The sequence below is a fragment of the Lonchura striata genome, chromosome 4 (genome assembly GCF_046129695.1).
Source record: "Lonchura striata isolate bLonStr1 chromosome 4, bLonStr1.mat, whole genome shotgun sequence".
Lineage (NCBI taxonomy): Eukaryota > Metazoa > Chordata > Aves > Passeriformes > Estrildidae > Lonchura > Lonchura striata.
In genome coordinates this window covers 45,843,791-45,868,120 of record NC_134606.1, presented here as the reverse complement: position 1 = coordinate 45,868,120, position 24,330 = coordinate 45,843,791, and the positions used below count along the sequence as shown (strand labels likewise).

The 24,330-nt window shown below is 39.7% G+C and overlaps 1 protein-coding gene across 1 annotated transcript in view; it reads left to right on the top strand.

Moving 5' to 3' along the window:
- The first annotated feature begins 2,369 nt into the window (after nucleotides 1-2,369).
- ENPEP (glutamyl aminopeptidase) overlaps nucleotides 2,370-24,330 on the top strand; it is a 33,493-nt gene continuing 11,532 nt past the window's right edge. The window contains exons 1-8 of the mRNA XM_021525523.2: nucleotides 2,370-3,232; nucleotides 7,770-7,911; nucleotides 10,744-10,875; nucleotides 14,872-14,992; nucleotides 17,102-17,256; nucleotides 17,875-17,988; nucleotides 19,630-19,764; nucleotides 23,779-23,844. Coding sequence (XP_021381198.2) covers nucleotides 2,604-3,232; nucleotides 7,770-7,911; nucleotides 10,744-10,875; nucleotides 14,872-14,992; nucleotides 17,102-17,256; nucleotides 17,875-17,988; nucleotides 19,630-19,764; nucleotides 23,779-23,844 — 1,494 coding nt within the window. The 5' untranslated portion in view covers nucleotides 2,370-2,603. The remainder of the gene's footprint in view (nucleotides 3,233-7,769; nucleotides 7,912-10,743; nucleotides 10,876-14,871; nucleotides 14,993-17,101; nucleotides 17,257-17,874; nucleotides 17,989-19,629; nucleotides 19,765-23,778; nucleotides 23,845-24,330) is intronic.

Here is a 24,330-nt window from a genome sequence, read left to right as displayed (position 1 = left end):
TTGACTTTTCAGAACCACCATCTCATGTGAGTGGGGAGAGGGCAAACAGAGTATCTATACTTTGTTAGTGAAGGCCACTGTGTTCTCCTCTGTTGGGGGCAGATCCTGCTCCCTGCCCACTTCTGCTTGGAAATAGCCAAACAGGGGGAATGCAGGCTCTGCTTTTGGGAGCTCTGCCCTCCTGCATTGCTCCTGTGGAGAGGAATTAATGCTTTGGTCCCTGTTTATCCTTGGACATGGACATTGGGTCACTGGCAGCAGGGAACTGCTGGATGGCTGCAGGAGTGTCAGTAACAAAGCACGTTTTGGATGTGGGAGGAGTAAACCTGCTCACAGCCACACATACCAGAAATATATCCAGTTTTGGCTGCAGCTAGGTTGGAATCTCAGTTATTACAACAAGAAGATCAGTGCTACAACTTGTATATAACTACCCTACTGCTCTTGACTGACAGCATATAGTGGACTTTACTAATAGTATTGTTTTCAAGGCTTAGGATAAGAAATACATATATATTTGCTGCTTAGGACTAGCTCATCCACCTTTGTTTTCTCGCTCTTCCTGAAAGAGGCAATTGTTACCGGTGAAGAAATCTTCAAGTGTCTTCAGAACTACAGTAAATAACTTGCTCTGCAGTCTGTAAGTTCAAATGGCATTTTTCATCTTCAGGTTAAAAATGTAACAGAAAAGCTTGTAGCTTAGGAAAATAAAAATGGGAGTGATGTAAAAGCCATGTCTGAAATTAAGACAATTTGTTTTCTTATCAGATATGGCCTGCTCTGGCTAAAGATGTCTTCTTTAAAATCTGTTGTAAGTCTTTTTCTTTGTCCTGCCCAATCAGAACAAAAGAAAAGATGAAATGGTTTTAAATGTTAAGACTATGATTTTCAGTGCTGGCCCTGTTGCTAAATGTTGAATTCTTACTCAATCCATTAAAGGGCATTGGTTTCCCATGTCATATCTAGTTTTGATCACAGCAAAGAAATGGGAAACAATAAAAACAGGCATAATGTGAAACACATTTTAGCTTTCTGCTTCACTTTTTTTTTTTTGCATCAGTCTCTCACTTTTGAAAATGAGTAAGGGTTAATGTGATAATCTGCAAAAACAACAACAACAACAACAACAAACAACAAACCTCAAACAATTTTATTTCTGTTCCTGTAGGAAACCCTTGGCATTAAAACAAAATGATAGATAAATAGCAGTGTGCTGATGCAAAGTGGGTGGCTAAAGTTCCCTGGGGTGACTGATAGTATTTAGAAGTGTGGGTGTGGCTTATGAACAGATCAATTTCTAAACATACTGGGAGAAATTCCCCAATTTAGTACATCTCACTTGAAGCATGTGTCAACTGATTCTAAAACCTAAGTCAATCCATTCAGGTGAAACTTCATCCATCTGAAAAAAAAAAAAAAAAAAAGGGAAAAAGTCTTCTCAAGTGGACTACATAAGTGGAGAAATAGGGTTAAGAGATGCAGGGACTGACATTTTATTCTACACTATTTTCCTTTTGTCCAGTTTCAAAGAAGGTCAAGACTACCACTGTGCTCAGTTTCATACTGCATTAGCAACATCTTGCTTGCAGGCTTAGCAAGGCCTTACTTACAATAAGTTCCCTCAAGCAGAAATCAGGCTTTATTCAATTAATTTGCTTCAATGAAGTGCCACATTGTGATGACAAGCAATAAATGGTAAATTAGATATTTAGTGCATAAATCATACTTAGAAGTGTCCCTCACAGCAAGGGTTCACAAGCAGCACTATAATTGTGCTGACTGACAAAGCAATGCTGTCTCAGGCTACCCGCTTGCATGCATGGTTATGGTCAATCTCCTGGAAAACTGGCCCTGTGAGGGGGAGAGGAATTAGACAACTTTTAAAGTTTGAAGCAGTGATCAAAATTTATTGTTCCACTGTGCATTCATCTGTCTGTGACTGCCTTAAGTTACTCGGCAAAGGTAAATGAGCCCAGAAAAGAGGGGAAACAGCTGAAAGATATATGTGATTTTTGCAAGTTTTGAGATGTCATTTCACAAACTATAGGGTGGAAATTCAAGGAAATCTTTGTTAGTAAGCGGAAGGAAAAAAAAGCAGCCCAAACCTCAAAAACCTAAACAAGACACAGCAGAGGAAAAAAAGGAAGAGGTCGTGGTGAAGGTTGAGGTTTTGGAGCAGTTACACCTCCATCTGCAAACTCCTTCTGAAAGCTGCTGACAGAGCTTTGGCATCTCATCATCTCCTGACTGCTGATTAACATAGCGCTGTTTTATATTTAACTCGGGCCAGAACAGGAGGGGCTGGGGGGTGGGGTTGCACTGCTTATAAGGGAACACGGCAGAAACAATGTTCTTCTGTGTCAGTTCCCTCCGTTTCCCGGCCCAGCTGCACTTTGATCATTCATGTCTCCTCCAAATTCATGTTGTCTTTAATTAATTGTCTCGTGGAAAGCGATATGTGGGAGACAGGCAGAGAACAGCTATAGCTACACAATTAAAACACAAACCAAGACTGCTGAGTTTACTGAATGCAAGTGCTGAAGTGACTAATAAGCTTTTTTTGTGGTTAATGTTTTGCTCTGAGAACAGATCTAGGAGCAGAGATGGAGGGCATGGATTTTGAGGATGAGAAGTCCAAGAGGTACTGCATGAAGACAAAGCATGTGGCTATCATCTGTGGAGTCGTGGTTGTTGTAGGACTTGCTGTGGGGCTCGGTGTGGGATTGAGCAGACCTAAAGCTCCAGAGGCAACAGAGCAACCAACAACAGATCAGACGACAACAACGGAACAGCCTCCTCCCACAGTGGATTTGGGTCCCTGTCCTCCCAAGAATGATGACACTGGAGACTGGAGGGATTTTAGGCTGCCCAGTTATGTCAAACCTATCCACTATGATCTGGAAATCAAGCCTGAAATGGAGCAAGACACTTACAGTGGAACAGTCAGTATATCTATTGCTTTGGAAAAACCAACTAGCTCCCTGTGGCTTCACCTGCGAGACACCAAGGTTACAGAAATACCCACGCTCCAGAAATCTTCAGGACAGCAGATTGCTGTGAATGACTGCTTTGAGTACAAGCCACAAGAATACATTGTGCTGAAAGCAGCAGCAGAGCTCCCTGTCACTGATGGAAGTGATCCCTATGTGCTCACTCTGAAGTTTCAAGGCTGGCTGAATGGTTCGCTCGTTGGGTTTTATAGGACCACCTATACTGAGAATGGACAGATCAAGTAAAGCAGTTTTATTTATTAAGCTTTCTTCTCTATTTTCACTTGCTCAGGCCTGCTCTATTCCTGTTTCAGCTTTCCAGTCTTGTCTCTCACCAACTTATTGACATTTCTGGGCTGTTCTTTAGTTTTCTCATTCCCCTAAGGAAGATGCTGTATTCAAAGCCCTTTGGCTTCTGACTAGTGAATGTAGGCTGGAGAGATGATGGGTTTGTTATTATTATTCTGAAAAATCTTTTCAAACTCTACTGGTCTGAGCTTACCTTTGAACTGAGTGGCTCCCTCAAGGAGCTGGAGGGATCAAGGCCTGTTTGTACCTCTGTAGAACAATAAATAGCATACAATTATCATCACTCTCTCCTCTTATCCTCAAGGTAATAGTTTTGGTGTAAATTGTTCATCTGATAGTTTTCCTGATAGTATACCTCCTTGATGTTGTAAGCCTGAGGAATATTCAAACCAGAACTTCCCTGTCTCTCTTGCAGCTGGTTTAAATTATATGTAAGAAACTCTAAACAATTAGTGTCATCTTTTACTCCTTTCTTTTTTTTTTTTTTTTTTTTTGTGCTCCATCTCATCCTTATTAATATATCAACAGTTATTGAAATATTATGAAGCCTCTACCAGTTCAGCTAATCCATTCCACTTACCAGGTTTGTACTGCTTCACAGTGGAAACTTGAAAAAGACATTCCCCACTGCTCAAATGCTTCTCTTCACAGTTATTGTGTGGAGAAGACACTCACTTATTTTCTGATATTTACATTTCTGAAGTGATTTATTCCAGCCTCTACAGCTGGAAAATAAACTTGGCTAGACTTTTACAAGTCCCTGTAGCAGGAACATGGAGACAAACACTGATGTGTTTTCATGGTGTTTCTTTGCCCTCCTGGGACAATGGTGTCATGAGTGAGAATCTCATCAGCTCCATTCAGCCACTGACAGGAGTAGCAGCAGTGACAGGCACCAGCAGAGGCAGTAGATCCAAGAGGTAGAGGATTAAGCAAGCATTGATTTTTCCTGTGGAGAAGTCATGCAGGGAACAACTTGAACACCAGGCAGCTCTTTTCATCATGTTTTCCTCCATCTATGACCTCAGCATTACTCTGACTTAAAAGGTGCTTTGGTTTTATACTTTGAGCAGCTTTGGTTTCATACTTTGAGCATCTGACATCTCCACAGCACTTTTAAAGTACAACCTCCTAGCATCCTTCTAAGTTGAGGTGTGTTACTTTTCACTGGTGAAGGCTATTTAGGTGTTAAATTTATAGCCCCAGGTCTGTCACAACCCCAGAACAGCAGGACCAGAACACAGGTCTTCTGAGTTGCAGAGCAGGAGAGGTGAGTGCCTGTCCCTCAGATCCAGACAGTATAGGTAGACAAGGGCCAAGCATCTGATACCAGGAAGAAAGGAGAACTCTAAAACTGAAGAAAGAGTGAGCTCACTTTCAGTGTTCCTACTTCTTGAATTGGATGCTGGAAACTACAATTGCAAGGATGATCCTAGCCAGCAGTCTGAAAACTCTCAGTGCAGAAAGGAGCTTGTGGGTTTGAGTGTGTTAGGCTTGAGAAGGGTTTTAATCAGAAGGAGTGAATGGTAAATTCTGAAATATGTGATTGAGTTTGGACAGATTGCTTGTGAGGGTGGCAGAGGTGATGTACATGATAGAGGTAAGTAATGCTTTGAGAGTAAAGCAACCAACAGCCAAGTCGTTGCTATGCAGATAGGATGGGGTGAGGAAGGACAGTGAGGGAAGGGTTTTATTACTTATTAAAAATGCATTTTCCCCCAGATTTCTATTTAAAAACAATGCTGACTGGAATTAGCATTTTTATTTTGCCTTTGCCGGAGGTACACACCACCCTTGGAAAATTTCAAACCTCCCAGCACAATTTGTGGAAAACAGGTAGAGATGTGCTGAGCACACCTCTAAGTCTGGGATCCCTGAGAGGCTTAGGGAGAAGAGCACCTCATTTGGGGATCCTGTTCAGGCAGATCACACAATCCCCATCAGGAAAAAGGTCCTTTTGGACATGCCCTGAAGCAGATTGTGAGATACCTTGGAATCATGACTATTTAAATTGATGTGCACATGCAGGTAGGGAGCAGGAAAGCAGAAACTGGAAATGTAGATTTTGGACACAGGCCTACCTAGAGGCTTCTGTGGGTTCCCAAATTTAGCCATAAGCACTTAAATCCTTAGGTAAAACTGTTCCTCTGTCTGCACATTTCATTTCCCCATTGATGAAAAAGGAATAGCAATCCTTCCCTACTTTGCATGATTCAGTGAGCATAACTACATTACACTTGTATTGTTTTCAGATCTTATGGAGAGGAGCAAAAAGGAGTCCTTGGGTGGTGTACTGGGTTATTCAGGGCATTAGTTTCTCTCAAGGAATGTGCTAAAGCCCCCTTGTATTTTTTCCTTAATATTAAAAATAATGCAAACATGTCACAGCATCTGGCTTTGATTTTGCATTTCTATTAGTGACAAGGTATGGCTTTCCTTTTTTAGGAATTCCTTCTGTTGTCCGTAAGAGAACAAGAGGCTGGCACATGTCTTATGGAGATATATTTAGAATTTTATTGAATAGACAAGGGAAGAATTTTCTTCTGTGTACAAAAGTAACAGTTCTGATTTTCTTCCTGAAGGAGAAAGTTTTCTCAGAAGAAGCTGGAATTTTAAGGAAGACTAGGAGAAAAATACTTTAATTAGTTCAGGGAGGAAGGAAGTCATTTGACATGAACAACTTGTACTTCAGGGGAGGGGAAAAAAAGGAAAACTCATCATGGTTCTAAATGCATCACTGTTTTATTTTGAGAACAGCTGGGTGCAGTCTCAGCCAGATCTTCACTTCTTATTACTATGATGTTTACAACTGTCAGCTCTAGTTCATATTTAAAGGTCTGGACATCAAGAGCAGAAGCCACCAAGCAGTGAAGAAAATCTTATCTAAAAACTACATTATGTCATTTGAAAGTGAATTATGACATTTCATGTTTCTGTTGCCACTCCTATGCATGCCATAGTCTGGAGTTCTCATCATCTAGCCTATAGGAAGGGTGGTGCTGAAGTTTTTCACTCATAAAGTCTGTCTGCCTCTGCAAACATATGAGGATAGATGGATTATCACCTTATAAATCAACAGATGTATCACAATGTTATCAGTCTGTAGGAACAAGACATAAATGTGTCAAAATATATGGCCAAGTTTTTATCCAATAGCTGTGAAGCATTGCCCTGGAGGCTTGGAGTTTACTTAATTGTGAAATAGCTCTCAAATCCTATGAAAAATAGAGAGTGACAGCAAAGAATGCACCAAGCAAAAGAAACTCTATTGAGTCTGAAATGATGTTAAAGTGAATGTTCATTATGCTTTCTGCCCATGATCCTTTGAGCTACTATTCCAAGGAACATGAATGGAGAGAGCCCAGACATATTACCTCTGTCAGGCTTGTAAATGACCCTTGCTGCTACAAGTTCCTAATGACCAGTTTAGTATTTAACAGGGAAATGCCAAGGGCAACAGAAACATTGAAAAATTGATTGTCAGGGGAGCTTGTAGGATTGCTGCAGATCTGTAATTTATGATGTACACTTCTAATTACTTTTTGGAAAGAAAAACTACCTTAATATAGTTGGAGCAGCTGTAGAAGTGCTGTCAGAAAATACTCCACATTCCAGATTAATTGAAGGAGCATCTGTGATCCCTTTCACCATCAATCACTGGAGAATATGCTCTGCCACTGGTGTGGGTCATTAATGTAGGAGCCCAATGTTACTGAGAGAAGCAAGCTCAATATGAACACTCACAATCTTCACCTTATGTTTTTACATGACCCCTATCATCTTGCTCCTCCAGCTGGTTGTGCATAACTGAGATGACTTTCTGACCCCCCCAACACAGCTTGCATAGCATCAGGTTATGTACTAGGATGTTCACCTGAACTTTCCATGCTTTCTCCAGCAGTTTCATTAATGGAGTCAGGGCAGCATAAGAGCACCAGGAGAAAAGTATATGTGATAAATGCAGAAAAAGAAACACATAAGCAGGATGAGATTTATTGGCATTTGCAGTTTTAAGGAGTCGCTTCAGGAGACGTTCAAGACCCTAATCCCAAGATATGCTGTAGTGAGTAAACAAGTCTTGGAGTGACTTATTCCTTTTAGGTGATATCATCAGTTCTTTATTTTAGGTGCATAAATCAATGGGAAAGCTCAGCTGGAGGGAGAGCAAAGTTTTCACTATGCATGAGAGGTCATGCCTCTCTTATTGCCTGTCTTCTAAAAATATTTGATGATAAGCAATTTGCATTAGCTTTTGCTCTGAAACCTAGAAGATGTTGATGACAGATTGACCATGTCAGCTCATGCATTTCTGATGTCACTTGCTTTTATGAATGGATAAATATGCACAAATATTTGTAGTTGAATTTAGTTTGTGAAATCGTTAAAAAAAAAAAAAAGAAAAGCCTAGAAATTGTGGACAAGATTTCAAAACCATATAATGAAGCCTTGCCAATGTGTTGTTTGTTTCAGGAGCATTGCAGCCACTGATCATGAGCCAACAGATGCGCGGAAATCATTTCCCTGCTTTGATGAGCCAAACAAGAAGGCAACTTACACCATATCCATCATCCATCAAGATACGTACCAAGCGCTTTCAAACATGCCAGTACAGGTCTGTATTTCCCAACTGCTGCCTAAGTGGAGCAGCTCTGTAGAGCCACTGAGATGTAATGTGGGTCACCAGGTTCTGTCATGGTCACAGACTCTAATGCTCAGGCACTGGAAAACTCACACTTAATAAACATTCCATGAACAGAACTGGTTGGCTGGTTAGGACTTGAAGTGGTTCACCAGCGCACAACATGGCAGCAGAGTCAAATCCAAAGCAGAAATGAAACGCCTCTTCTGCTGTTATCAGAACCCTCTGTTCTGATATTCTAGGTGAGCATCCCCTGCTGACTATAAATAGATATTGGCAGGTTCTTCACTCAAACTGTGTAGGCTCAGAGAGCAAATACTCTGAAAGACAGCTGCTTCCCAGATGGAAAGTCTAAAATAATCACTAAAACTGCATAATGGTCCAGAACAAGGGTCTGCTGATCACCATATAATGGCAAAGAATCCTGCTAGCCAGAAAGACTAGGATTATTCTTTTTAATAATGGAGGATCTGAAACTGCATCTGTCAACTCATGGGTGTGGATATTTGTCATTCCACCATGTCTATAATTTCCTAAATAATCCATTTCTAGACCTACTGTCAAATTTCATATTTTGCATGAAATTCAATGGCATCAATTATCTACCTCTGGGCCTTCTGGAAGAAGGCTGAATAGTTTTCAGATTAGAGAGTTTCTACTGAATAGTTCAACTGAATGTGTAGTCTATTGTATAATTTCTACTAATAAGTTCTAAAGTGGGAGATAAAGGGCCAAGTTTAAAAAGAAAAAAAAAAAAGAAAGAAAAATGAGCTTCCAGCCTCCAGGCTGTTGGCATTTGCATTTTTCCAATCACTCCCCCACCCAGAAAACAAAGGTCTGCTTTTATTTAGAGTCCCTCAAACTTATTCTCCTAGCAATGCAGCTGAGATATCTATTACCAGGCTGATACAGATGTTTCCATACCTTTTGCACATTCAAAGTTCTGACCCATTGTTATTAAAAATATTTCTATGATATGTAGAAGACCACCAGGCACTTCAGGGGACAACACATGAAAGGAGATTGCTGTACCATTCCTCACAGACCTCAGATAAGTGAGAATACAAGCAAGAAAGGGGATAACACCATATGTTATCAAGATTTATGGTGTTTTGAGATTTACTTTACGCCTTGACATATGCACTTTGCCTCTGTTATGGACCTACAATAATAAGCTTGCAAAGGGCTAACTACTGCTTCTTAATTGATTTGTTAAAAAATAAATACCAGTAAGAAAATGTAGATTATGCTGAATTCATATTGAGGTTTGACTAAGGGATTATAGCAGGGAACTTCTTCATCTGGTCAAGGTCAGTAGCTCTGGTCTTAGTAGTGGAAGAACTTTGGGAAAGATCTTTTCCACAGATGGAAATGTAAGAGTTGTAAAGGCAAGGCACATTGTATGTTACGTGTCCTGTAATTTGGGTGGTGTAGAGCTTTATAATCACCATAGCAAAATCAGATCAGCAAAATCAGAATCTTATACATTTCATTTATATTTTTCACTAGAGTTTCTTCAAATTTTTTTCCACTTAAGTCCTGACTTTGTTGAAATAACCAAAGATATCAAAATATACTCAAAATTGGTAAAATAATGGAAATTTAGATTGTGAATACCTTTTTGAAAAGGGGTTGTGAATGTCTGTGAATAGGTGTTTTTTCTCATGGAATCATAATACCTGTAACATTAACTGTCTGTGCTTTATTTATATCGTGTTTATAACAAACAAATCTCATGAACCACTGTATCTCTAGAAGGCTAATGTCTTTTATATGCTTTTGGCTTTGGTTCTATTTAAGTTAGTCATCCAGTCTAAGTACAAAAATGTTCAGACTATAGCAGAAAAAGTATAGAAGAACTATATGTTTAGAATAGAATCATAGAATAAGCTGAGTTTTAAGGGACCCATCAAGATCATCAAGTCCAACTCCTGGCCCTGTGCAGGACACCCCAAGAGTCACACCATGTCCCTGAGAGCATTGTCCAAATGCTTCTGGAACTTTGTCAGGTTTGGTGTTGTGACAACTTTCCTGGGGACCCTGTTCCAGTTTTCACTCTCTGGGTGAAAAACTTTTTCCTAAAATCAAACCTAAACCTCCCCTGACTCAACTTTATGCCATTTCCTTGCGTTCTGTCACTGGTCATGGGAAAGAAGAGATCGGTATCTACTCCTTCCTATTTAGTATTGGCAACAAACTGAGAGAAAAAAGCATCTGGGAAAAATCAGGATTTTTTTTAATTGATTTGGAAAATAAAAATTATGATCAGCACTAAATTTTATGTATATTTAGGCAACCCACCTAATAACCTAACCCACCATCCATTTGTATTTGAATTAGTTTAGGATAGATTCATTAGACTGGTCTATATCCCAGGTTTTATCCCTGCATAATGTCTTAAATACATGATGCATGTACTTAAGAGAGGGGGGAATTCAGTCTCTTCCCTTCTCTATCTATAAAGTGATGTTATTTTATGCAACTATTGCAAGAGCAAAACACAGCATACACCAGAAAACTCCTGTTGGCAAAATTTCTGTTCATGTGAATAATTTCAAATCCCTGATGAAAATTAGAGCAAGGTAAACCTCTTTAGTGCCAAAAAAGCCAAGTACCATTTCATATATTGCAGAAGAAAAATACCTTGTCTGTTCTTATGCCTTCAGCAATGAAATGCCAGAAGAGGTGGACCTGGTAAGGTGATTTGTTGCTCCTATGGAGTTGCAGTCTTCATACAAATATTGTACTCTTATGCATGTGTTTGCAATTTCAAAAATTACTTTGATTATTTTTGCATTTCTGCAGAAAACCGTACAGCTCGGTGATGGCTGGAATCGAACAACTTTTGAGAAATCAGTTCCCATGAGCACTTACTTGGTGTGCTTTGCAGTGCATCAGTTTACCTGGGTAGAGAGAAAATCCAAAAGTGGAAAACCTGTAAGTCCTTCTGCACCTGAATGTGGTTCAGTTGACAGATGTGCCTTGATTTGCATTTTTTCTTACAAATCTCTTTTTATAAAAACAGGGACCTACTTTTTATTTTCCTGTAGCTTAATTTATGCAGCCTACTTTATCAGACTATGTGTTCACAGTGGTCCCTCTGACCTTGACTACATACAGTGTTTTGCAATCCTTTTCTGTCTCCCATCTTTGTGAGATCCCAGTTAGTGCCTCCCATATAAGCACATAGGTGAGGAAGGAACACTTTTTCCAAACTCATCCCTGACTTGAAGCCCAGTGACTGGCATAACATACAAGTTAGGGGTTACAAGGGTATCACAGGACATGAATACAAATACTTTATAGGTTTCTGTGTGTTAAAATTGCACTTGATACTATTACAGCTGTTGAGACAGGACTACAGTGCTATGTGCCATTATGTACTGGTTTGCTTTATTTTACCACAAGTGATAACAGGCAACTGCCCAATGTGAGTTCTGTAAAAATAAGTATAGAAGTGATAGTGTCTGCCTAAACAGGTGGATATTTGGTGGATCCTCTGATGAAACAAATAGGTTTGAATCTGAATCTATTAAATTAAAATAGCTCCTTCATCTTGATGCACCTTCACCTGAAGGTGTAGCTGATCAAGCATAAAGCGATCACAAGACATTGCATTGAATTGCAAACTGAAATCTGAAATACAACTCACTCCTCAACAGAAACTCCTCATTTAGCCTTAACCCAGTTTGGGATACTCAAACTGCTGTTCTTTGTTTATTGATTTAGATCTTTTTCTCATCTGATAACAGAGAGTGATCCCCAAGGCTGTATGCCCTTGCTTCTTCCCCTTCCTTTCCCCTTATATAACACAGGGTCTTGTCATTCACATGAGTTGGCAGCTGTGTCCTCGTTTTCAATGTCACAAATGGACAGGGAATCTAGAATAAAAACCTACCAATTTCTTCTGTTCCCTTAGCAAGTTAGCTCTTTCTTAGTTTCCTTACCCAAAAAAGCTCATCAACTCCTTCCCTACTGAAATCTGTTAGCTGAAGTTAAAATCTGTATCATAGAAATCTCCAAAGTTCTGATGCAGCTCTTAGCAAATACTTCCTGTCACAGGACTGGGTTGAGGCCTCCCTCTGTGCCCTTGCTAGCATCATGCTGTATGCTTATATTACTTAACAAATAACTAAAGCTAAATTACACTTAGACAAGCAAATGGAGCCTGGTTTGAGATGCAGATGTAATATCCTTAGTTCTCTGCTGTTTGGCTAAGGAATTCACAGGAGAACATTTTTAGGTCACCTGGTCACAGAATTTTGTTAACCAACTGCTCTTCATCATAGCTGGTCCACTCATTATCAGGGACAGGACTTTGACTATTTGGTCTCAATAGATATACTCTAGAATTCAGTTCCTTTAAAAATCAGAATTTGTCTAGCTTTTTGTGCAGAATATAGTGCAGTAGGGAAAAAATGTACTGAAGAAGTGTATAACACTGTTTTCCACATACAGAAGTTAAACATTAACTACTTGTCCATGCCACGCTCCGGAGTATGGCCCTGAGGTCACTATTTTTTTTCCCCCAAACAAAACAGTACAGCCCACAATGTTCCGGACTGGTTGTAACTTTTCTAAATAGAAGGGAGGGTTCACTGAAACAGGGTAATTAAAGTGTGTGTGCGTAGAAGCAGGGGTATTCATGTCAGTACAGAGGTTGCCTGAAGAAACATCTTCTAATTCAGGCCTATGTTATTACATATTTTATTAATGCTGCTCACTAAACAATGTCTGAGGACTTGCCTGCACTAGAAAACTTGGGGTTTAAGTGAGGTGAAAATCATAACTTTCTCTTAACATAGACATAGTTTTACCAATATAAAATACATGTGGAAGATCTATCACTAAAAATTACCTAGTTTCCCCAGGGAAACTAGACTGTCTTTAGAGTTTTTAATCATATATATATATAAAAGTTCTTCTTCTAGCCTTTCCAAGGCTTCCTGTCCAATAACTTTAAAGACCAGCTGAACAAAGACTCACCAGCTACTCAAAAGAACATTCCATAGTTTGCTAAGTAAATTTCTAACAATAAATTCCTCATTCAAAAAAAAAAGTATCCACTTGATCCATAAATTACTTTCATAAACATATGCAGGAGCATACAACTCACATGACATAGTAAATTATTTTAAAACTCTGCCATTCACTCTGAAAGCCCTAACAAAGACATTAATGAAATGAGTGGTGGGAAATGTGCCTACAGCTGGAAACAATGCTCCTGAGCTGATTACCTGTCAGGTACCAAATGTCTGGTTTGGAAAATCACAGAGGAGATTACACAAATGAAACCCAAAGTCAGTTCTAGTGCAGGGCGAAGGTTTTGGAAACCATTAATATGGATCAGCTAAGGGACTAAAGACTGCTAAATTGGGTAAAGAGCTTACAGAAGTGGAAATTGCAGATTGTAATTGCAAACTGACCCTAGGGGAAATACCCTGGCTGGAATGTATTCCTGATTGAATTTCATAAGCTTTTTTTGGTTTTGTTTTTGTTTTGTTTTGTTTTTGTTCCAGCTTTATTTCTGAACACTTTTCCATCCTCCCCTTTCATTGGAAAAAGGAGAATTTATAGTATTGAAATCCATGTGTTTTCAGGCTCCAAAAGAGTTCCTGGAATAGACCAGCTCCTTTGCTCAGCTTGGGCCACTGCAGGCTGTGAGGCAGCACTACAGGAGTAAACAAGCCACACCAGTGTAGCAGATGAATGTGTCCCATTCATAAGAGTCATGGAGCTGGAAAAATGAGATAGATCTGTTTTCCTAAAACCAGAAACTTCACTCCATATAGAAATCTCTTATTCACACTGGAGATTTTCAGGGGCGGGGAAGAGAACAGGCTACATATATCTGCAACAGGCTTTTGGACAAACAGATTGAGGGAAAGATCCCCAAAAGGCTCCTTAAATTCTGAACTCAAACTTTGTCTTCACAGTGTGAAGATAACTTCTCAAAAGGTTTTTTCAAGTTACAGGCCTCCTCATCATGGGCATAGGTGCCATAAAGATTCTAGTCCTCCAGAGCTTGTTTCCTACTGCTTGACAGCCATAGCCAAAGCGGTCCCAGGCACCAGACTTCAGGGATAGAAAGGTCAACATTCAACACATAAATTTTAGCATTCATATATACAGGAGGAGAACAGAAATGGTCACTCATTATACCAAACATGCCAGGGCTACCGAACATGCCAGTTTTCTGAGACTTGCCTGGTCATAAAAGAGAGAACTGATTTTTGCCTATGACTTGCTGGGACGCAGCAGCCCAGAAGGCACCAAAGCTGTGACTGAGTGGGTGTGTGGCCCAAGGTCCTGGTCAAACTCAACCTGCGTAGGACAGCATATCTGGGAAGGGTCACAGATTTAGTAAATGCATGGTCTTCAGTGGGTTTGAGATCTTCAAACACACAAGGACAAGAGGAAATCATGATGATAGTGCATAGGAAAGGTACAAAGAAGTTGAATAAAATAAGGTGCTATGGGCTTCTGACACCACTTCAATACAGATGTGCTCCTGAAGATTGATCTGATGGGATCAGTCAAGGTCAGTGAACTGCTCAGAACAAGTGGATCCCCTTTGACTGTGCTTGTCCAAGTTTCCTTCTTGGGAAAAGCAGGCCATGGGGAAGTACAGGCTGGTATGCAACCAGGCCCTGTTTAAGGCTTGGCCATTGTGAGCTTCTGGACATGGGTCTTGCAAGTTTTACAATTCAGACAAATAGTGGAAAGTGTGCACATGTTGGCTTGGTCTCTCTTATGTACAACACTTGAAGAACTTTGTTTAGTAAGTGTGATAGGGAACAGAATTCAGTGTTCAGACCAGTCTCAAAGAAAACCTGCAGTGTTATTGATATGTATGCTAAATGCCTTTTCAATGTTAGACACCTGATTCCTTTTAATTGAAAACTTTTCTAATTGTCTCTCTGTATTTTACAGCTGAGAGTTTATGCCCAGCCGCAGCAAATACACACGGCAGAATATGCAGCAAATGTAACAAAAATTGCATTTGACTTCTTTGAAGAGTACTTTAATTTGAGCTACTCTCTTCCAAAATTGGGTAACTATTAACATTTATATTTTTCATTTTGTTAATTTAGTGTTGGCAAAAACTGGTTATGCTGCTCCTACAGGTCTCTGTGCTTTGGTGGAAAACAGCATGAAAGCATTTGGTTGCTAACCGCTGATATTATGTCAGAATGTTTTTAAACTCTACCAATGTAGTTCAAGATGTTTCTAAATGTCATGATGGATGAGTTGGCCTCAGTCACTGTTTTATTACCAGTTCTCACAGTTCAGTTTGCTGAACTGAAGAACTGGTCCTGGCATGTTTATTTTAAAGCATCTTGTGGAAAATCAAGGCAAGCTTTGGTGTCATCAGCAAAGGACCATCATGAGTTAAAACAGAGCCAGAAGTTTCAGGGAAAATATGTACTACTTCCATATGAACTTCTGGACAAAAGTCAGCAGTGAGATAAGTGAAGATGTAAACTGCCAGAGAGTATGTAATATTATTTCTTAACCTTAGTGCAAAATGTGTGTATATCCACTTCTCAGAAAGATGAATGTGGTCCAGCATCTAATTTTTAGTTTCTACTGCTGTGCTAAATAAAGATCTGGGACTAAGTAAGAGCAGGCACGCTCTCAAATTTTGCCCATGGTTACAAAACAAGCAAAGAGAAGGTAGTGGGCATCCTTTAGTTTGGGATATTTGGACTCTGCATCTGATTCACACAGTTTAACATGCATAATAATCAAGCTGGGAGTGCAATCAGAGTTTTGGAAATTCTCCCTCCTAAGACCTTCAAAGAGGTAATTTAGTTAGTTCATGAACTTAAAAGGATGGAAAAATACTAGGTTCAAACAAGTCAAGACAAAAAGGGGGGGAGGGGGGAAATCCCCAAAACTTTGAAGACAATTAATAATGCTGTGCAAACCTTTTTTTGGCTATTTGTACCTGTACCTATCATGCTAACCTATATTACTTTAACAAAAGACTTTTACCTCCTCCTTTCAAAACAACACTTGAGTTTACCGTAAATATGTTTGCATTTCAATGACAACTGAATTAGGGAAACCAGTACAATATGTTGTTCTTTCCCACATTGGTCCCCAGTAATAATAGGTACTATATCTCACCTGTGCTTTATATTCAAACTTTCACTGTCATGAAAGCCTGTTGACTTTACCATGGCAGCATCTGGATAAAGGTCTGTCTGTGTGATAGGATGGACTGGTATCTCCAGGTTAGCAGTGTCACAGGATAGATATTTTTGTAGATTCTATCCTCTTTTTCCCAGAATGTCTATTTGTTGGATCACTAACCTTGACTTGCCATGTTGTTCCCTCATTATTAGAAGTTACCCAGTTCAAACCTGATGAATTAGATGTGTTTCTGCATAATGGATTATTTAAATATTGTATTTCACATTGATTTATGGCTTCTGTCATTACATTTCTCCTTGTATCCTCCTTTTGACTGTTGATGAAGCCCTTGCCAAACTATCAGCTTTGATTCTTTAATCAGGTTATTTAATTTAAAATAAGTCATTCCTATCTTCTGTTGGAGTGGGGTGAGGGGTTTTCATTCTATTCAGTTTTAAATCCATCTGTACTTTTTCGCTAACCCACTCTGTGGTCATTTTCAGAAGAAAATGCCAGTTCAGTTGACTTTGCAATTCTCATTTAAACTTGTATTGATTACTGACTATAAATGAGTGACCCCCCACAAATTGCCAGGCATAGAAGCAGATGTTGTTCACTGCAGAGGGGATTTACTTCAGTTAACATGTCAATAAATATTTTTAATACAACAGTGTGACAAACAATGTCATGCCTCATTATTCTACAAATAGTTTCAGGAGGTTTACTGCCTACAGCACATCCCCAGACAATAGCATTTATTTCTGGAGCCAAAATTAAGTAATGTATGATATGCACATTCCCGGGAGATTGCATAGCATCACTCCCAGGACAGATCCTCAGGAAGTGCAACTGATCCTGCCTCTGTTAATCTCAGCAGATCCAGGGCACAGATCATAGCCTGCAGTCCACAGTAGTAAGCCAGAATCATAAATGGTAAGCAAAACAGGCTGTAAATACACAGAGAGAGGAAAAGCTAATTGATTTAAAGGATACCGTGGTAATCATTGTCTTTCTTTTAATACAGATAAAATAGCTATTCCAGATTTTGGGACAGGTGCTATGGAGAACTGGGGACTGATCACATACCGAGAAACAAACCTGCTGTATGATCCTGAGGAGTCAGCCACATCCAACAAACAGAGAGTAGCTGCTGTGATAGCCCATGAACTCGTTCATCAGGTACATTTTAGGACATGAGTTACTTTTACAGTGTTTCAAATATATAGTCACAACATTTTAATCTTGAAAATACTGTCATTAACTTCATCTCAGGATCTTCCACATGTGCTCAAAATCTGGTTGCAAAATATCATGTTTAAACAGATCCCTGTTAGAGCTTTAAAATACCATGACTACTGCCTTGGAATTTTTCTCAGGAAGTTAGATGCTTGGCCCCAGACTGTCAGCTTGTTTATGAAAATGTGTCTAAAATGTCTTAGAGAAACTAATTTACGCGTGCAGATGTCTCTTCTGGGCAGGCAAACAAGAACTGTGGAGGCTGTCTGAAAACATATCCTTAAAAGCAGAAATCATTAAATCAAGAGGAAGAAACTAAAAATATTTTCAGTGGCACATGAATCATTAGCAATCTGCCGAGTAATATGTAATTTTATAATAAAAGTGATGTTTTAACACAAGGCAAGGCCTTAATTCCTATTCAAACCCCAGAATTATGATTATTTTCATCTGGCAGCAGGAAGAAAAGTAAGCAAATCAATGTTCTATATGCAGATGTGTGATACTGAAATGTACATGTACTATTTATCTAAACCTACATCTTTATTTTTATAATTGTAGTGGTTTGGAAATATTGTAACCATGGACTGGTGGGATGACTTGTGGTTAAATGAAGGATTTGCCAGTTATTTTGAGTTCCTGGGAGCAAATGCAACAGAACCAGATTGGGAAATGGTAATTATTTCTGCCTTGTGGAGGGTTGGCAGGGCTGGGAGGAACATTTTGGAAGGGAGTAAAATTTAGACAAGGATGATGAAGACTTAAAGTATATTTATAGAAAACTACCATAGTGTGGTGCAACGTAAAGAAAAAGTTGGTCTAAGTTTTTCACCTACCTATGTTATGATCTGAAGCTAGTCAAAGTAAACTTTGTGAAGCTTCAGTCTGCAGGAAGGAGTCATTATTTTTTAACAAGTGAGTCAAGTGTTTGGTTATTATGGCAAATAACACCTAGCATGTGTTAAGGGACAGACCCTTAACAGTTTTTTAGGGTTGCTTAAAGGACTAACTCTGAAAGATGGAGATTTTTCTGTATTTATTTACTTGGGCTGTACTCTCTTCATGGGACTTAGGATTGTTATCTGATCTGGTAAGGGGTTGGGAACCTGGGCCTGTCTCCACAGCTTGGGCTATTATCAAGGAAAACAGTGGACTCCCATTCAGCTTCTGACAGCACTGTAAGTGTCCTTTTAAATGCTCCAACTCAGACAACCTCTGTTCTGTACAGTGCAAAAATAGGTAGTGACAGAGGATAGCCAAAGTGCTAACTGTGCCAACTCCAGACACGTTACAGGTGTTGCAAAGAAGTTAGCCTTTAAATACGTTTTATATTTATGCTTTGAAAAAAAGGAGGTTTTTTGCTCCTTCTTTCCTCCCCTTCCAAACAGATGTGATGGCCCAAAGCATACACATTTTCCCCAGCTGTCCAGGTGTAATGAGGTTCTGGGTACTAAGATATGAACAACATATGGCAGTAGAAGGGAGCAGAGTAGGTTTTGAATACATTGAACCTGTTGAAATCTACTATCTCCTGAACCTAGTGACTTTAGAAACAGACAGTGCCTACTTGCTGCTTTCGCTGCCTCTCTCCCTGCAGAGAGACTAAGAATAAAATAATTCCCTGGGTCACTTTTACACTTTAAGGGAGAAGATCTGTGGTCCTAACTAAGAAATATTCTAATTACTAATTACTGAGTTTAAAATATTAAAGACCATTTTTTACCTAGATACTATGTTAATCTAAGATCTAAGACATTTCAATGTTATCCTAGTGAATATTAGAAGAGGAAAGCTAAATTGAATTTTAGTCTTTTTTTGGTCAATATTAATTAGGAAATAAGGAGATTTTAACTGCTGGCTACCTAATATTTTTTAAAAATTCAAATAAATTTAAAAAAAATATTATAAGCCTTGGGATGGGGAACCCTGCCTCCTTCTTACCTCCTTCCCTTCCTACCCGGCTCCTCTTTTGCAAGAGGAGACTGTAATGCTTTGTAAATATTGTCACACTTTTGAAATTGGTAACACAGACTACTCTTTTTGCCTGCTGGGGGCACAGGAGGGTGGTATGGATGTGTCTGGGTTATGATACACACAGAAAAACAGGATCTGAAAAAGGCAATTTATCTTCATTATGGAGAAACTGTATCCCTCCCCTCTCAGATGTAAAGCAAGGGTTTGCAAGTCCTTCTTTAGAGGCATGAAACTTTGTTCTATTTCAAATTGCCTAGAGAAGTTGAATTTCAAGCTACTTATTTGAGAAGCAGGCATATACTCCTGTCCCTTGTTTCTATTCTAATGTCTTCTCTTTCTCAGCTTGACCAGGTTTTAATTGAAGATGTGCTTCCTGTACTGAAGGATGACTCTTTGCTGTCTTCCCACCCAATTGTAGCCAATGTGTCATCTCCAGCTGAAATCACCTCTGTGTTTGATGGGATATCCTACAGTAAGGTAAGATATCCTTCTGTTGTAACTTTGGATGCAAAGGAAGGAGCAGCTTTGGAGAGGAGATAAAAGTCAGGGGTGCTCATAATCAGGACTCCCAACTCACCTGAGCTGTGAGAGGAGCAGTGAAGCCAGAGTCTCGTCAGCCACTGCGCGCCATGCAGCCTGCTCACAGCATGCAGAGATGCAGGCAAAGCACAGTGTCACCAGCCTCTGCCACTAGAGTGCTGGGTTTAAAATTAAACTAAACCAGACACTAATCACATCCCTCTCCAGTCACCTTGTGCTGATGCAGCCCAGTTATGTCAAGTTGCATAATCTAACACAAGGGCGGAGGAAGCAAGGGCAGATGTCCAGGTATCCTTTGTGTCACTTCCCCATCACACTTGCAGGCCAGTATAACTTCTGTTTTGAAGAAGCAAGGCAGGGAACCCAGCAGTGAAAACAGGAAAGTGATCTTTTATCTCAAGTTGCTCACAGTATCCCAGCTACCCAAAAAACCTTAACAAAGATGGGTTACACCAGCCTCTACTGGCATTGGCTTAAATTGGGAAATAAGTTAGCTCCACATTTCACTGCAAGTTGTGGAGCTCTGGAGTGCAGTGGAGTAGAGTAGTCTGTAGACAAGGAAGTGGTAAACACTCAATTAAGTATTTGATAAGATTTTTGCTCATCCCATCCCAAAGTGAGGCAGTGAGGATCTGTGGCAATATGGACTCTCTAAGGAGCTAGCTGGAAGGATACCTTGGGTCTGCTTGATCAGGGAGATTCTGGAATGCTGGAGTCATCCAACCACAGTTGTGACCAGGGCACACAGGGGCCTTCGGGAGCCCATGGTCTCTGTAGTACTTGCAGGGTGGGGCAGCAGCCTGGAGATCAGCGCTTGTGGGAAAGTGCTGTGAGGTCCAGAGCATGAGGGACACCAGCAGCCATGCTGAGCATCATCACTTTGAAGACCCAGCCTAGGGGGCTGAGGCCAGCTTGTCTCCCTCCATACAGGATGTAGCCAAAGTCACTTTGTCCTTACACAAGCCTTAGACATGGAACAAAGCAGGTATCCCCCTATATCTAACCAAGGAGTCTCTTGACTCAAGAGCCCAAACAACACTGTTCCCTCCAGTTGTTTTCTGCAGTGCATCAAGAGAAAGGCCCAAAGAAACACAGGAGAAAACACCTGTCACTCTTCTCCTCAACCAGCCATCTCCCATGCTGCTTGTGAACCTGATACACCATATTTTTATTGGCAGCTTCTTATATGACTCTGTCAGTGTTCTCTATCTGATGCCATAACATGCTTCCACTGAACACGCAAAATCCAGCATTATTAAATACTGCTTGTTGCTTTCCCTCCAAGCTCCCATTATCAGCGAAACATACAGTATATATTGCATTGAGTTTAGCTTCAGCTGTGCTACAATCTGTAACTATAGATACTACTTTTATTAGCTAGATTTGATCCATCCATTTCAGTTTTCTGTTTTCAATTGTTAAATCCTCTGTCCAACAATACAACCAGTATTTATTGCATCATAAATGCCTAACAGTCAAACCATAAACCATGTAAAAACCTGCATTGTGCAACACTGTTTTTAAATCAAACTAACAAAAGTCACGAAATATACAGAGCTAAATCAAATACTCTGGATCAAAATGTATTTTAGTGGTGAACTAAGCAAGAGACATTTTTTTGCAGGGTCTGTAAAAACAGTGGAGAAAAAAAATCCTAGCTTTTACTCATCTCTTTGTCCCTAGATAATTACTACATGAACTCTTTTTTTTTTTAAGCAAAAACACTTGAGGACTTGTGCATTGTTTGGGAACAGTTTGCTTGGGATATAATTTGGCTTGGGTTATAATTTGGCTTGAAAGAGAAAGTCTTTGCATAGATTTAGCTCAAATTACTGTTGGTATTTATATATAAATGCGTGACAAAATTAGTTTGTTTCTTTTTGGATTTATTTTGGCTTCTCTTTTGTATTTTTCTTTTTAAAACCATCTTCTCATGATAATATTCATCACTAAACAAATAAAGCATAATTTGGAATGCTCTCTGTTAGACTTACCAGACCAATCCAATCCTAAGACCCTGATGAATTGCCTAAGGGTTTATGGAGTCGTTGCAGCATATTCTGTACAAGATCCTCTAACTGCTGTGGGATTGATAGGGCATTATATGCCTAGGAAAGCTCTACTAGAGTAGAGCTGGTGAGTAAATAATTAATGTACATAATTGTTTTAATCTGCTTTTAAAAAATATTTGCCTCTCATCTCTTTCCCAGTTTAATCCTCTCTCTTGTTTTGAAAGGTTTTATTAAAGTAACAGTGATGTTTTTTGCCTTAAATAAGTTAGTTAGAAATTTGCTTTTGGACCCCCACATTTTTGGAACTTCCCAGATGCAGAAGCTTAGGATTACTCTTCCACATTTCTGCCACAAACAATTCTTGTCACATACTTGGCAATTACTATGAAATTATGTGGGTGTTGATAAAAGACTCCCCACTATACCCCCATCAGAGAACATCAGCTAGTCAAATTAAGGTCACTTTTCTGAGCCTCCCCAAATAGTTGTAAGAAAGGAAAGTTATTAAGATACTGGCATTCCTATAATCAGTGATTTTTGTTAGGATGAGTTTTTCTTAAACACACTCTATCATGGACTACAGAGGAATGACAAGAGAGGGGGGAAAAGACTGAAAAATAATAGTAGACGGTGCAAGTGACTAACTATACATTGCAATTTAAAGCAAAAGAAGTCTCCACTGTTACCAAATGCATGTATAAGTATGTATTTGTACTTTGGCTTTTAATATAAATGGGAGGTGATGGTTTCTGAGAGGTGATACCAGAAAAGAAGTGGCTGAGAGACAAAGCTGAGGAACTCAGGTTCCCTAGTACACACTCATGGCCTTAAGATCACCATTATTCATTAAGCAGCTTTAGGATTACCACTAATGGATATCTGTTCTAAATGTTACTGAATTGGTTGTGATCATATTCCATGGCAAACACATCAGATTTCTGTATCAAAAACAGTCATCTGCTGACCACCTTGACTCTCCAACAATAGCCTGAAAAGCATTTTGAGGCATTTTAAGTTCAAACAGTCCCTCTGCCATGACTCATCTAGTCATTATTCTCAGACACATAAATAGAGGAAACAGGATTTATTGAGAATTCAGATAATATTCTTGTTTTTATGGGACAACTGGATTTTTAAACCATTCATAGCATTAGGCTCTCAACTGCCCCTTGATATAGCTCAGAAAATGAAAACATGCCAATCCTAAAATTGTATTTTGCATCTTATATGGAGTTTGCACTCCTTTTTTTTTTTCCTTCATCATTTTGTGTACACTCTGTTCTCTGTTCCACATGGCTCTTCTACTTCTCTCTCCTGTCTTTCTCTCCTGTCTTTTGTTTCTTTCTTCTTTCAAGGTCCTAACCGTTTGGTTTTTTTTCTGTGACGCCCAAGTTAGTAACTCCTCTGATCCCAATTCTACCCCACTTTAGAGGCCAGAGCTCTTACACTAGTCCTCAGCAAATCTCATTCCTTATCTTCAGATGGCATACCTAACCTCTAAAGCCACAGACTTGCAGCATTTTTAGAGTTCCCTTCCTGCTGTGTATTCATCTGAAGTCACTGCCTCTCTCAGGCTGGTCCTCTGACAGGGGTAGTCCCCAGCTGCCCTCACCCCTGTCCTGTTTAACACAAAACAGGGAGCCCTGCTCACACAAACTGGTAGAGTGGCAGGACAGTAAGCTGCAGCAGCAAGGCTCAGGAGCTGAACATAGGAACAAGTGTCTGATCACAACTAAAGACTGATTTTCAATCCAGATTAAAGTTCCACCAGGTAGGCATGCCATCCCACAAAGGAAGCAGAAAAAGCACATCCTTAGTCTGATGGATGATTTTTAGTTTTGCCTTATGAAGTACTCATTCTCATGTTGCCTTTTAGATGAATGGAAATCAGTGTTAGGGCAGTGTGGATTGACCTTCTCCCCTTTCCCTTTGTCCTCAGGGTGCATCGATCCTCAGAATGATTCAAGACTGGATTACACCAGAGCTCTTCCAGAAAGGCTGTCAGGTAAAAGTGGCACCAAACCCACCAGACATACAGCCCGTCTTCATGTGACTATAGCAAAGCCATTATTCAAAAAGTGAATATCAGAGTCCCTGGTATTGGTAGCAGAAGTACTTAGTGCATTTCAATACTGAGTGGGAAACATGGAGGGGAAGAAGTTCCATACTCCCACAGAAGCAGGAATGTGAACTGTATAAATATTTGATAAACAGACAGTGAGGACCTAAATTCCTGACAGCTTTTAGTGGAAAAACCTCCTCTACCCCACTGTTATCCTGTTGTCAACTAAGATCCCCTCATTCTGCTGTAAAGTGTGTCTGTGGCTTCCTATGGCCACGATCCTCCAACCCACCCAAGGCTACTATGTAGGAACACTCTTAGAGACATAAGCTCATCCGTGCCCTAATGCAGGGACACCCAGCTTTAGAATGTCAATAGGGAGAGGAAAAATGATATATTGCGCAGTTCATAGTCCTTTCTTGTGGAGGA